Source organism: Sinocyclocheilus anshuiensis, unplaced genomic scaffold, assembly GCF_001515605.1.
Source record: "Sinocyclocheilus anshuiensis isolate Anshui unplaced genomic scaffold, SAMN03320099.WGS_v1.1 scaffold979, whole genome shotgun sequence".
Taxonomy (NCBI): Eukaryota; Metazoa; Chordata; class Actinopteri; order Cypriniformes; family Cyprinidae; genus Sinocyclocheilus; species Sinocyclocheilus anshuiensis.
The window spans coordinates 1172029-1185079 of NW_015544223.1; the positions used below are offsets into that span (position 1 = coordinate 1172029).

At 37.1% G+C, this 13051-nt stretch overlaps 1 protein-coding gene across 1 annotated transcript in view; it reads right to left on the bottom strand.

The window, feature by feature from the left end:
* Nucleotides 1-13051, bottom strand: part of ascc3 (activating signal cointegrator 1 complex subunit 3) — a gene marked incomplete at its 5' end in the record, with an annotated part of 88994 nt that overhangs the window by 39521 nt on the left and 36422 nt on the right. The window contains 8 exons of the mRNA XM_016497978.1: nt 1599-1753; nt 1872-2097; nt 8006-8182; nt 8894-8980; nt 9165-9329; nt 9529-9648; nt 11074-11298; nt 11415-11606. Coding sequence (XP_016353464.1) covers nt 1599-1753; nt 1872-2097; nt 8006-8182; nt 8894-8980; nt 9165-9329; nt 9529-9648; nt 11074-11298; nt 11415-11606 — 1347 coding nt within the window. The remainder of the gene's footprint in view (nt 1-1598; nt 1754-1871; nt 2098-8005; nt 8183-8893; nt 8981-9164; nt 9330-9528; nt 9649-11073; nt 11299-11414; nt 11607-13051) is intronic.

Below are 13051 nucleotides of genomic sequence, written 5' to 3' on the forward strand. Positions count from 1 at the left end.
GCGTTAAATATCGCATGCGATTAATCGTGCAGCCCTAATAGAGAGTGAAATCTGTTATATTGGATGGCTTGCATTTAGCTCTAAAGTGAGTGAAATCTTTATAGCCTGTTGAGTTGTAGCCTGTTTTACATTAAAGCGAGTAATATACGTATAGGCAGCTCGTCAGGCAGCTCGTATTTTTCATTAAAGCATCTGAATGACCATGGTGTGAGTAAATCATCATTGAGCTGTTTGATCTGAATCTGAATCTAAGCTGAATCACAGCTTTATTCACATTAGAGATCTGAATTGAAGCCTGCTGGTGAACAGCATTTTTAACACATTTTATTGAAAACATTTAAGAAATAAAACATGATTCCAACAACATAAATCTAATCAAGAGTAAAGCTGAACTGAACATAGCTAACTGAAAAAAACAAAAAAATGAATACATAAAATTATACACTTTTAAATAATAGGTTTGTGAGTTTGTCATGGAAAGAGAGACAGTGATGGGGCAAGCGAACTGATGCTGCTTCAACAACAACAACAATAAAACCAAAAATGTTTGGCACCCACTTTATATTAAGCATCCTTAACTATGTACTTTTATTTAAATTAATAATTTAATACAATGCACTTATTGTTTCCATTTTTCACAATAAGTTTTCAGCATCATTACTCCAGTCTTCAGTGTCACATGATCCTTCAGAAATCATTCTAATATGCTGATTTGCTGCTCAACAAACATTATTGTTATCAATGTTGAAAACAGCATTTTATTTATTTATTTTAAACCATTCTTTTCACCCCAGGATTTTTGATGAATACATATTTCTTTAGTATAGTATTTATTTGAATTTTTTTTGTAACAAAAATGTGTCACATCAATTTAATGTTTGTTGAATACAAGTATTCACTCATTTACTCCCAAAAAAATAAATAATAATAAAAAATAATAAAACAAAGGTTTGTAATGTACTGTATGTATTATATTTATATACATGCCTTACTGAGTGGATTAATGTAATGTTTCTTAATGACGCATTCATGTGGCAGAGTGCAGGTCATGCTCAGAGCATGTTGGCGGGTGATTAGTGTTGGCTGATGGTCATCCAGCTGTTGGATGTCACGCTGGACGAGTTATGGTCACACAGGAGTACCAGGCACAGAGCGGCCCATCTGTGGCCCATCACAGCACTGGCCCTCAAGAGAACAATAGCAACAGATCTGGGCCTATTCAAGCCTTTGTGCTCTTAAATGCAAGGGAGGAGATGGACAAATCAATGACTCCTTCAGCTCCTCCTGCCTAACATACTGTGAGCGTGTGTGTGTGTGTGTGTGTGGAGGATATGTGGAATTGTGCATAATGTGTACAAATGTATGTATTTATGCACGTATATATATGCATATAAAATACATATGTATATAAAACCAAATATAATGTTTATTAAAACCAAACTTGAAATTAATATTCAGCTATTAAAATAATTTTTGGCTCATCTGTGGACAAACGTGCACTACAGTTTGGGATCTGCTGGTCTATGGTATATAATAATCCAGATATTCCAAAGACTAACAGCAGCATGTAAAGTCCTGGCTATGGTTGCCATGGCTACCTGGTCATTCCACCTGAAGTCTGGGGTGATGCTGAGGCGAACGCGCAGGACAGTGCGTGTGATTGGCTGAATGCTGGACTCCATCAGGATGGCGGGTATCTGATGAACACACTGCTTCACCTTCAGGCCGATGTTCACGTGATGCAACATGTGACCTATACACACACACACACACACACACACACACACACACACACAATGAATATTTATCCTTAAACGCCTGATGAAGTCTAAAACTGACAAATCCACATCATTTTCTTGTGTCAGACTGACCGATCTCATCTTTGCCCATGTCTTTGAGTTTGTCCACCGTGAGATTCCTCTCCTCCATTCTGGACAGCACTGAAGGGGGCAGAGCGCTGAACTGCCGCAGCGGGTGGGCCCAGCCCCACAGACGCTTGTCAATCACTTTACACAGGTTCAGCAGGCGGTAGGTCATGGCCGGCCAGCGCTTCCTCAGAGCGATCTCAAACAGAGCCCGCACGATACGAGCAGCATTCTGCACAAAAACGACAAAGAGACTCTCAATCACACAATCAAGTCAATCAAGCGGATCACCAGCCGATATGACAGCAGTCTAGGACTGCACAGAAGCCACGTACACACTGCAGATAAATATGGCTGCCATTAATCATGTACTTGAACCAAACAGTTGTTATTATACTGTTATAAACTGAACAGTTTTTTAATAACCAGTCGGTTTTAAATAGTTGACACTGTCATTATACATACAGTAGCTGAAATACAGTAACTGAAAACATATCAGAGATGGAGAAAATACATGTGTCTCTCTTCCCCAGGTGTGATGCAAGAATAACATACAAGTTGAAATGACGATATACTAATTATGAAATAAGTCAAAATCATGACATCAAAGTCAATTTCAAGATTTTATGTCACAATTTTAATCTCATAACAATGACTTAGTATATGACTTATGTATGTAGACATAAATTGTCTGTCAACTTTGACTTTTTCTCATAATTACGATTTCTCAAAATTGTGGCTTATGTCGTAATTATAACTTTTTATCTCATCATTTTGACTTATGCCATCATTTTGACTTATTGCATAATAATGGCTTTGCATCTTACTTATATGATTTATGTATCTCGCCTTATGTATTGTAAATTGTTTTTCCAATTTTGACTTTGTCATAATGAGTTCTCATAAATTTCAAGTTTTAGTATTATCATTTTGAATTTTATCTCATAATAACTACTTAGTAATTTAGTATGACTTACGTATCACAACTTTTTATGTAGCTATTTTGGCTTTTTAATCTCATAACTTTGATGGAGCATTTCATAATTTTGACTTTCAACCTTTATATGTCATAATTAGTGCTGGGCGGTATGACCAAAAATGTATATCACGGTATTTTTCAAAATTATGCCGGTTTCACAGTACAAGACGGTATTTTTTTTTCATGCATGACCGGGTGTTAACCATATTTTCTACTGATTGAGAGGAAATACTGCAGTATATTGACTTAGAATGCCCTATTTTACTGTCATGATGAGTGAATATTGTCAAAAAATACCACATTAAATAGTGACTAAACACAACCCCTTTTAATACATGTTAACCAGGAGTCACTCTCATTTATAATCGCGGCATCTGATAAAATCAACATGCATCTACTCATTTATTGACGAGTCGGCTGCTGTGCGGCCAACTGAATGTGCTGCTTCTCTGCCGCTCACTGCATAGAACACACACGAGAGAGGTGACACTTCTCCGGGAAAGTCAGACCTCGCGTTCGCGGGACAGTACTGGCGAAATCTTCCAACTGAACCATAGCTAAGGTTTATCCAAAAAAGTCGCTAGGTTTGTCAGTATGAATATTCTATGGAAAAAAGCCGCTAAAAGGGTCTGAAAGTTGCTAAATCTAGTGCTAAAGTCGCGCTCGTGTGTGTGAGACGCGGGAGCTGATGGCAGGGGGCGGTGGATATTTGTGGCGGTCAATGTGGATATTGTGGATGAGTTCTTCTGTGTCATCACGTTCTATTAGTTCTACAGCTTCAGTTTCGGAACTTTCACGCTTAGTAACACATACAGCTGTTCCCTCACCACAGTGCAACACCCCTTTCAAACAGTGTCGCGTTCCGAACGTTGTTTAAGTGACATATACCGGTATTGCGGTATTTTTAAAATTCATATCATAACAAAAACAAAAACCGGTATTCGGTATGAACCGGTATACCGCCCAGCACTAGTCATAATTATTACTTTTTATATCAACTACTACTTTATGGCCCGGTTTCACAGACGGGGCTTAGAGTAAGCCAGGATTAGATCAAAGTTCAATTAGGACATTTAAGCAATTTTTATGAAAGTGCTTAGAAAAAAAACATTACTGGTGTGCACCTTGAGACAAAACAAAGGCACTGATATATTTTAAGATCAGTCAATGCAAGTTTCTTTCAGTTGAAACAGCTCAGACTTGCATTTTAGTCTAGGACTAGGCTTAAGCCTTGTCTGTGAAACCGGGGGTATATGTCATAAAGCCTTAACATGTCATGATTGAATCTTAACGTTTTATGACTTGCTTTCTCATAATCTCATAACTTCTAATGTCATAATTAGGATTTACCAAAACATTTTTTCCCTTAATGTGGCAGAAATGTGCTTCCATGCCAACCAGATATGTTCTAGCGATAATCCAGAGAGGTTCAGAGAAACTCTGCTGTTTATAGGAAACAACTTGTGTTTTTGTTTTATTGGTTTGCATGTAATTCATTAAAATTGATTTTTATAATGAGATCGTTTTAAGAGCATTATGTATACGCGCAAACACATGCATTGTCGAAATACCTTATTCACAGGCATATTAGTCACATAATTATGATTAATTTATTGCACAACTGAAAAAAAAAGTCTGTTAATAAGAGGTTACTGAAATAAAGTGAGAGGTATTCAGCTGGCTGTGTAACTGAATAAGAGCTACTTGGGGGTGGGCAACCTTATGAAGTATAAAATAGCTTGTCTAATGCGAGAGCGTCATTTTAAACAGATTTATCAAGTACTGTTTTCTTTTTTGGGGAACAGCTTTTTAAAGGACACCTTTAAATTTGGTTCATTATCTAGAACACATTTTATGGAATGACTAATGTCCATTTGCTTTGACTGCTGAGGGTATAAATCAGAGCCAAGCGGCTGTATGTTTGATGGTGGAGTGTGAGTTATGTTCAGATGGCTTTGGGAATCTAACATTACTTTGATCTATAAGGTGCAGGCTTACTCATAGATCTGACTGCTATGATGGACTGATCTAGTCACTGATTGATTGAGCAGAAATGGTCGACTGTTAGCGAAGCAGGAGGACAAACACCTGTTGACCCAGATGCTGCTGTTTAACAGGCCTCAAGAGCAACCGAACTCTTTCGAATGGATGAGTACCTGCAGAACAGTCCCCATGATCCAATTCACAAGACTTCAGTGAAAGCACAGCACACTACATGCACGGCTTTGAAATTCAGATGAGCTTTGTGGACTGACCGTCTGCTGGGATGTATGTGAATCTTTAGTGTTGTGCGGTCAGAGATTCAGAAAACAATTTTTAATTTGAACGATTCGTCCCAATGATTTGATTACTTAATAGTGTTTTGGGTCACACTTTAGTTTGGGGACCAATTCTCACTATTAACTAACTACGACTGAGTAAACTCCTAATTTACTGCTTATTAATAGTTAGTAAGGTAGTTGTTAAGTTTAGGTATGGGGTAGGGTTAAGCGATCTAAAATATGATCATGCAGAATAAGGCATTAATATGTGCTTTATAAGTGCTAATAAATAGACAATATACTGGTAATATGCATGCTAATAAGCAACTAGTTAGATAAATACAAATTTAAAGGTGCAAATCTATCTATCTATCTATCTATCTATCATCATAAAATAATCTCTGCAATCACATGCTGTCAATTTCACCAATGAAAGCTCAAAGCCACTTTGATCTACAGCTGAATGATGAGAAGAGTCTTCCTCTCTGAACAGATGCAAAAACCATTGAAAGATATACATCTAAACATATACATCTAAAATCCCTGACGGGTGACGGAGAGAGATCTCTCAGACCTGAGCATCACAGAGGGTCTGGATTTAAACTCAACATATGTTTGACACGGAAATGACTCCCACTGCCGGATCCCAGCTGCACATCTGAAATCAGCCGAATTAGGAGCAAAGAGGGAATTTCTCTGACCTATTTCCACTATCTGACCACATGGAAGCTGTTATAATGGAATCGCAGATATCAGGGATACAGTAGATGGCTTCCACAGAGAATCTGAAGAGATGGTGGGGAAGAGGATAAACATTACCATATAGTTCACTCAAAAATGTGGTCAGAATTACGCTGAATGAGCCAAGTATGTTGTTGTTTTCTTTCTTTCTTCCTTCCTTTTTTATTATTTCTGAGGACACAAAGAAGATCTTGGTTCAAAATGTCTAAGATGTTCTTTTCTATACAACAAAAATGTATTTAGTCATTGATTTTGTTTCATGGAAGAAAGTTGAATTTGGAATAACATTGTTGATTATTTTTTTGATGGCCGATGCCAGTATCTAGCAGGGTGGCCGATCTTATAAATCAGGGCTATTCAATTTGCGGCCCGCCATTCATCTTCATCCGGCCCGAGGGGAGAGTACACGCAAGGTCGCACATTACACCTTGAATTGTTTTTGCACTAATTAGTTTGTCCACAAGGTGGCAACACTGGCCTGGGCCGTTGTTTCACAACCGCAAAATAAAAGAATGAGAGACGCAACAACAACAATCGCAAATTAACATCAATGAATGGCAGCGCTTGCGTAAGGGGGTTATGACATATCCACAACTCTAGTTTAAAGGAGTATAAAGGCAGTGTTGTCCGTCATAACTTCTGTCGAGAAATAGCGCAGACACTGGACGAAGATGATTATCGAATGGAGTCTGAAAGACTGCGCGTTCGGCTGTAATCTGAGCCGCTTCAGACAGCGCGCCAGTAGCGCTTCAACGGACAAAAACAGAATTATGTCAAAATGCTGGGTTTTGGCTAGTGACCTCGTAAACACGGTCTTAAATGAGTTATAAAGTCCTAAATGACCATGAAGAGTTGGGAGAAATCGGATGTGTGTCAAGATACGCGTCATGTGCATCAGATTTTAAAGTGACAGCGCTGCTTTTAAAGTGAAATCTGATGAAGTCTCATTGATGTAAATCACAGAACAAAAGAAAAGAAATCACTCGACTGCTCTAGTCGCTGATTAAGTTTTGTAGCTTGAATAAAGATTAATTTATGCTTATACAATTTCTGGTTTATGTGAAGATTGTTTCAAGTTCACGTAAATTAAAAGTTAAAAATGATATTTTTCAGAACCTACTGAATGTTAAAAATAATGGCTTTCAATTATACTGTAACTTTGAATTGCTATAATTAATGACTAAAATTGAGGGGAAAATGCATTTAATAGAGACATCAGTAGCAGTATTGCATTGTTATCAAAAATACTGGCCATTGTTAATAATAGGCTACTTAGTAAAAAGATGCCATTAAACACATGCCCCTCAGAAAGAGATCGGGACAGCCACCCACCCCCTTGGCCCCCTTCAAAATTTCAGTTCAATAATCCGGCCCTCAAATAAAACTAATTGAATAGCCCTGTTATAAATGAGCACACTACTTAATTTAAAGATAGAAAAATCACATGCAAAAGAATTGCTGAAATTAAATTTATTTTAAATAATATTTTCTAAAATAAATATTTTTTATATACATATAAAAAAAAAATCACAAATAAATAAATAAAACGTGCACTCAGAAATCTGGCTTGTTTGTGCACATTGGAAATCATTTTTTTTTTTTTTTTCAAAAGACAAGTTAGTGCTAATCTTACATTCATGACATGAAGTTGTGTTTAATAATGCATTAGTCTGAACATTCAAACAGAGACAGTAAACTAATGAAGACGGGGAATGGAAGCTCTGTGCGCTCAGGTGCTGGCATTCTCACTGCTGTCAAAATAAAAGTCCTGCTTCCGACATATCAGCCAAACAGGGGAAAAAAAAATAAAAAAAATAAAATTAAAATAATAATAATATTGGCTGATGCCAATAATTAAAAAACACTAGACATGAGGCGAAAAAAAGTGATGTCATATTTTTCATACTAAGATGGAATGTTTCTTTAAAATACTACATTTTATTGAATGAATTGATTTTTTTAAATGTTTAAAGTGAAGAAACACGATGGGATTATTTCCGACACAATATAAACTTCCTCATACCATGTACAGTTACATATGATTTGTGTAGTTTAATTGCTATATTTCTATTCGACTGATTTAGCAATGTGCAATCCACTTTTAAGAAGCATAAAATAAAGACAATGTGCATTAATCTCTTTCTGTGTTTGTGTCTCACCTGCGCTACATAAGACAGGTCAGATATGAGGGAGAAGCTGTCCACCTCCCCGCGGCCGATGTACGTCTGGAGAAGGATGTTTATCTTGCCGTAGCCGTTCTCCACTCCTCCAGTCGCCGGCAGCTCGCAGAAATTACACAACAGCTTCTCCAGTTCCTCCAGCTCCTCGTCCCGAACCTGCGTGTGGTACACAAAAACCCATCAACACACTAGTGTTCAATTTGTTTTCCATGACTTTAACTAAATGAGGATGAGACGACACCAACATCATTAAACAGAAACGGTGACTATATCAACATGCTATATCGTAAAAAGAAAAAAAGGCAAGACGAAAATGTAGTTTAAAAAATACATACTCTCTACATGTAAAAATCTCTATCTATTTTCTCAAAAATATTCATCAAAAAAAAAAAAGAGAAAAATATAGAACTTCATATATGTTTTCATGCCTGGCGTTGCGAGATATCAAGAGTTTAAGTCTCCCTAACAAAGCTTTTCTCTTAAAAGGACACATTTTCTGCCCAGGGTTTTATTTGATCTCACGACCACTGGCACATGTTCTATCTAAACACTGAGGAAAAAGTGCAGATGATCTGAAAACACCGACTACATTTTACTTGTGTACAAGTTGGAATATAGTGATCTCCAATGATATTCTGCTCAAATGAAAGTATAATAAGCCAGTTTTCATTGACTAAATCTAGACTAAAGTCAACTAAAACTTGCCTACACAAAAAACAGTATAGGTTGGTTAAACAGACATTTGACACAGGACTGAGACTACACTAAAAAAAACAGCTGACAACGTTAACACTATAACACACCTCTAAAATACACACTTTATTTACCCGTCACTAAAAATGAAACTATGGTCATCTGTCATCTCACCTTGACCTGCTCAAATTCTTCAGCTTTTGAAACAATGCTCAGGATATCTGCTTCAGTCTTCTGCGCGTTGAAAAGCTCATTGAATGTCTGTAGAATGTAAAGAACCAATGTTAAAACACATTAAGCCTAGCAGTAAGAATCTTATCGGTTTTCGACTGGAATGTTAAAGTGTAAAGATTTTTGCAAAGTTTTCTTTGAGACCTAAATACTGCATGCAGCCAATGAATTGCAATCTACAAAACTATACAGTATTGTATGTAGCATCTCTCACCTCAATGGTGTTGTACTTTATGTAGAAGTGACTGGCTGTCCTGCCAAGGTCTGTGGATGCAAAATAACCAGTTCTCTCATCAAAACGGATCATCCGTGCCTTATCCAGCTTCCTGCCGGACTCCACGACTAATTCCTTCCTGTAGAGCTCCAACTGCGGATCCATCTAAATAACAGCACAACATTAACTATTATCAAAATGCTTCACAATTACTCATTTGTCATAATAAACTATAACAAGAAAGGAATTTGCAATAAAAATATGAATAGAAACTGAAAAGCATCGGAATAGTGACAGTCTGGCGACACTGCTGTGAGATTTGATTATTGAGAATATTAACAACAGATAATGAGAGCATGAGCACCTGATAGGCCTTGTGACTGATCCCGTAAGCGAGTGGATTGGCTGTCATTCGCACGTACAGGTACGTGTAACTCAGCCACTGGACGGCTTCATCGACATTAGTGACTGTCCCTAGAGCGATCTGCACAAAACAAGCAGGCATTATATATCACAGCACTCACATTAAACCAAATCCAAGTTTTTTCTAGAGGTGGGGTTTATGTTTGATATTGCTATTCATGTAATTGAGATCTTGGACGCTATATGATAACTGATATGACATGCATAAACACAGAAATCCATGTTGAAAGGATTTTAATCTAGCCTTCAGCTGATGGCTAATGTCACTGCGCCATCTATTGGACAAAGTGATCATGAGTTTCTATTGAAAAGGCCTTGTAGATGCTGCCATCATGTGGCGGAGTGAAGAACAGCCCATTTCATTAATGAGTTAATTAAGTTATTTTTTGATGAGTTTATTAAGCTCATTTAAGTTTATTAATACAAAGATCAAATCTAGCAGTCATTTTTTTAACAAAAATAAAATTAAAGTTTGCCAACAAGCAAAAACTAAAGTGAAACTACGTTTAATACAAAGAGAAACCGCCTAACTGTAAGTTTAGTGTTAGAACAATTTGTGGTTCTACTGTAACTGATGAAAAGCAAATGAAAACAATTAGTAAATTTGTTTGACAAAATGAGCTTTTGTCATTTTTATTAGTTTTAATGGATTTTTTATTAGGTAATATTTGTGCTTCGACATAAATGTATTTATCTAATGACAACAATTCTAATTTTCATTTAGTTTAAGTTTTGCATCTAATATTTGTTTTTTATTTTATTTCAGCTTTATTGTTTATTATAGATTTTATTTTTATGTTTCTGTTTTTCTGTTTTCACTTCAATTTTGGTTAAAGTTTTAATAATTTTGTTATGCTTTTGTCATTTTTATTAGTTTTAGTGGGTTTTTTATTAGGTAATATTTGTGCTTCAACTAAAATGTATTTATTTACCATGACAACAATTCTAATTTTCATTTAGTTTAAGTTTTGCATCTACTATTTGCATTGTATTTTATTTCAGCTTTATTGTTTATTATAGATTTTATTTTGATGTTTCTGTTTTTACTTCAATTTTGGTTAAAGTTTTAATAATTTTGTTATGCTTTTGCCATTTTTATTTGTTATAATAAGTTTATATAGCAAGTTTTATTTAACAGTTCTAGTTTATTTAGTTTACTATAGTACTTCAGCTTAAACTAAATGAAAATGAGAAATGTTGCTTTGGTAACTAGCCAAACTAAAATACGTTCTTTTTTTTTTTATGGTTTTAGTAAACAATAATAACTGTCTTCTACAACTGCTTTGACACATAGAAGCATATGCTAGGTATAATGGGATTCCAACTAATATGATTTATTGCAAAATCTTGATGGGTAGTGTACTGAATTTATATAGTAAATGTAATTGAAAATGATAAGACTGAAACAGCAGATTTATGCCACAGGTCATTATAGACCTGGCACAGTATGTACAGTATCACAATAGAGCTGTGTGTGGGGTTGTACCTCAGCGTTGAGGTTGTCGGCGAGACTCTGTTGGAACTGGCTCTCGATGGGGTTCTGCTGAGTCAGGAGCGTCAGGTAATGGCTCAGCTTGTCATGGGTCGTGATGATGGTTCCTTCTCCGTACTTATCAAACTGTGGCCGTCCAGCCCGACCGAAAATCTGCATCACGTCCAGGATGCCCAGATCCACTAATGCACCACGCTTGGCATCATATATATTAGTGCCCTGATTGCAGAGAAACAGGAACCATTTAAAGCCCACCCTGAAGATTCCAGCATTACGTTTAACAAAGCAGAGTTTCATACACACACACACACAAGCCTGCAGCGACGAGCTCTGACCTTAATGATGACCGCATGAGCGGGTAAGTTAACACCCCAGGCCAGCGTGGCAGTGCACACCAGAACCTTCAAGTATCCTCTGGAAAACATGTTCTCCATGAGCGTGCGGTCCTGCCGTAACATCCCGGCGTGATGGATGCCAAAGCTGTCTGGAAACATCTCCCTCACCTGCTTGTTTCTGGAGCGCTGCACCTGTGGCACACACATCATCACACACACCGGTCTGGAATGAGTAGGTCTCCTAATACTCTAATGACTGCTAGTTGACATGTAGTCGCAATATAGTAACTTATAGTTGACAAAATGTCTAAAGTGGACTATCAAAACAAAGTGTTACTCTCTTCAGTTTCTCACCAGAAGTAGTAAATCATCCGGGTACTTATGAATACTGTGAATTCAGACATCTGGGCTCACTGTTTTATGCCTACTGTGTAGTAGGGAAGCGATTTCAGATGCAGCCAGTGGCATGAGGGAGAGGCGGGACTTCCTGTTTTCTCCACCATGTCAGACAGTGGGAGTGTTTTTTGCAATTCCATTTGGCAGAAATGACAAACCGCTTTAAAACTAAAACCCATGCGTAAAATAAAAGCATGCAGAAAGATTTGGATCTCTCTAGTAGTGGCCGAGCTCGTAGCGCTGTGATTGAGATGTGCGTGGTGTTGACTGCCGATGAGGGTCGTGACCAGTAACGTCCTCACCATCAGACGCTTTGATCTCACTCTGCCTGAGTCTAAATGGAGGTCAACAGCAACAAGGCCTCAGTGCTGCTGAGAACAGCCCATTACAGACACGTCTGTCCCTCTCCAACCCACACAGAATACCAACTACACCAAAATCTGCCTTACTGCGGTCTCTCCTCAATGCAAACACTGTGCTCTACCGTGGTACAGTGATGGTATCACATGAGAATACCACGGTGCTTGGATATATGGTGCTGAATGATTACCATATTCATTCACCACAATATTTAGACTGTACCCAAAGTGTGTCGAAAAAACATGGTAGTAGGATAATTTTATTAATAATTTAGTTTCATTTACCTTATCAATAAAACTATGGACTAGACATGCACCGATACCACTTTTTCCAGTACTCGCCCAATACCGATACTTTTATTTTTGGTAGTTGCCGATACAGAGTACCGATACCGATATTTTTATTGCATTTGTATATTTTTAACATATTGGGTACAGAAACCAAAAGAGTATGTATAATGTTATTTGGTTAACTTAATTTATCAAATAGATACAGTCAAACCAGAATTTATTCAGACACCTTCAACATTTCTCACATTATCACAGTTTATTCGCTAAAGTTTAGAAAATGTAATAAGATATGACAAGAACTCAGAGTTAAACTGTGTCAGAACAAATTCAGCTTGATAATGTCAGATAACTTCAATAGAAATGTATGTAATGGATTACAATCAACCAAAAATTATCTATCGATACTTAGTCGGGCAACCCTTAGCCTTAATGACAGCCTGTAGTCTCCTGGGCATGCTGTCATCCAGGTTCATGCAAACCTGAAACCAATTTTTTTCCCAGACTCGGTCTGAATAATTTTTGGTCCCAAATTTGTATCAGTTTTACTGGTAGTCCACTGTATGAAGAATTTTTGGGTATAATATATCACAG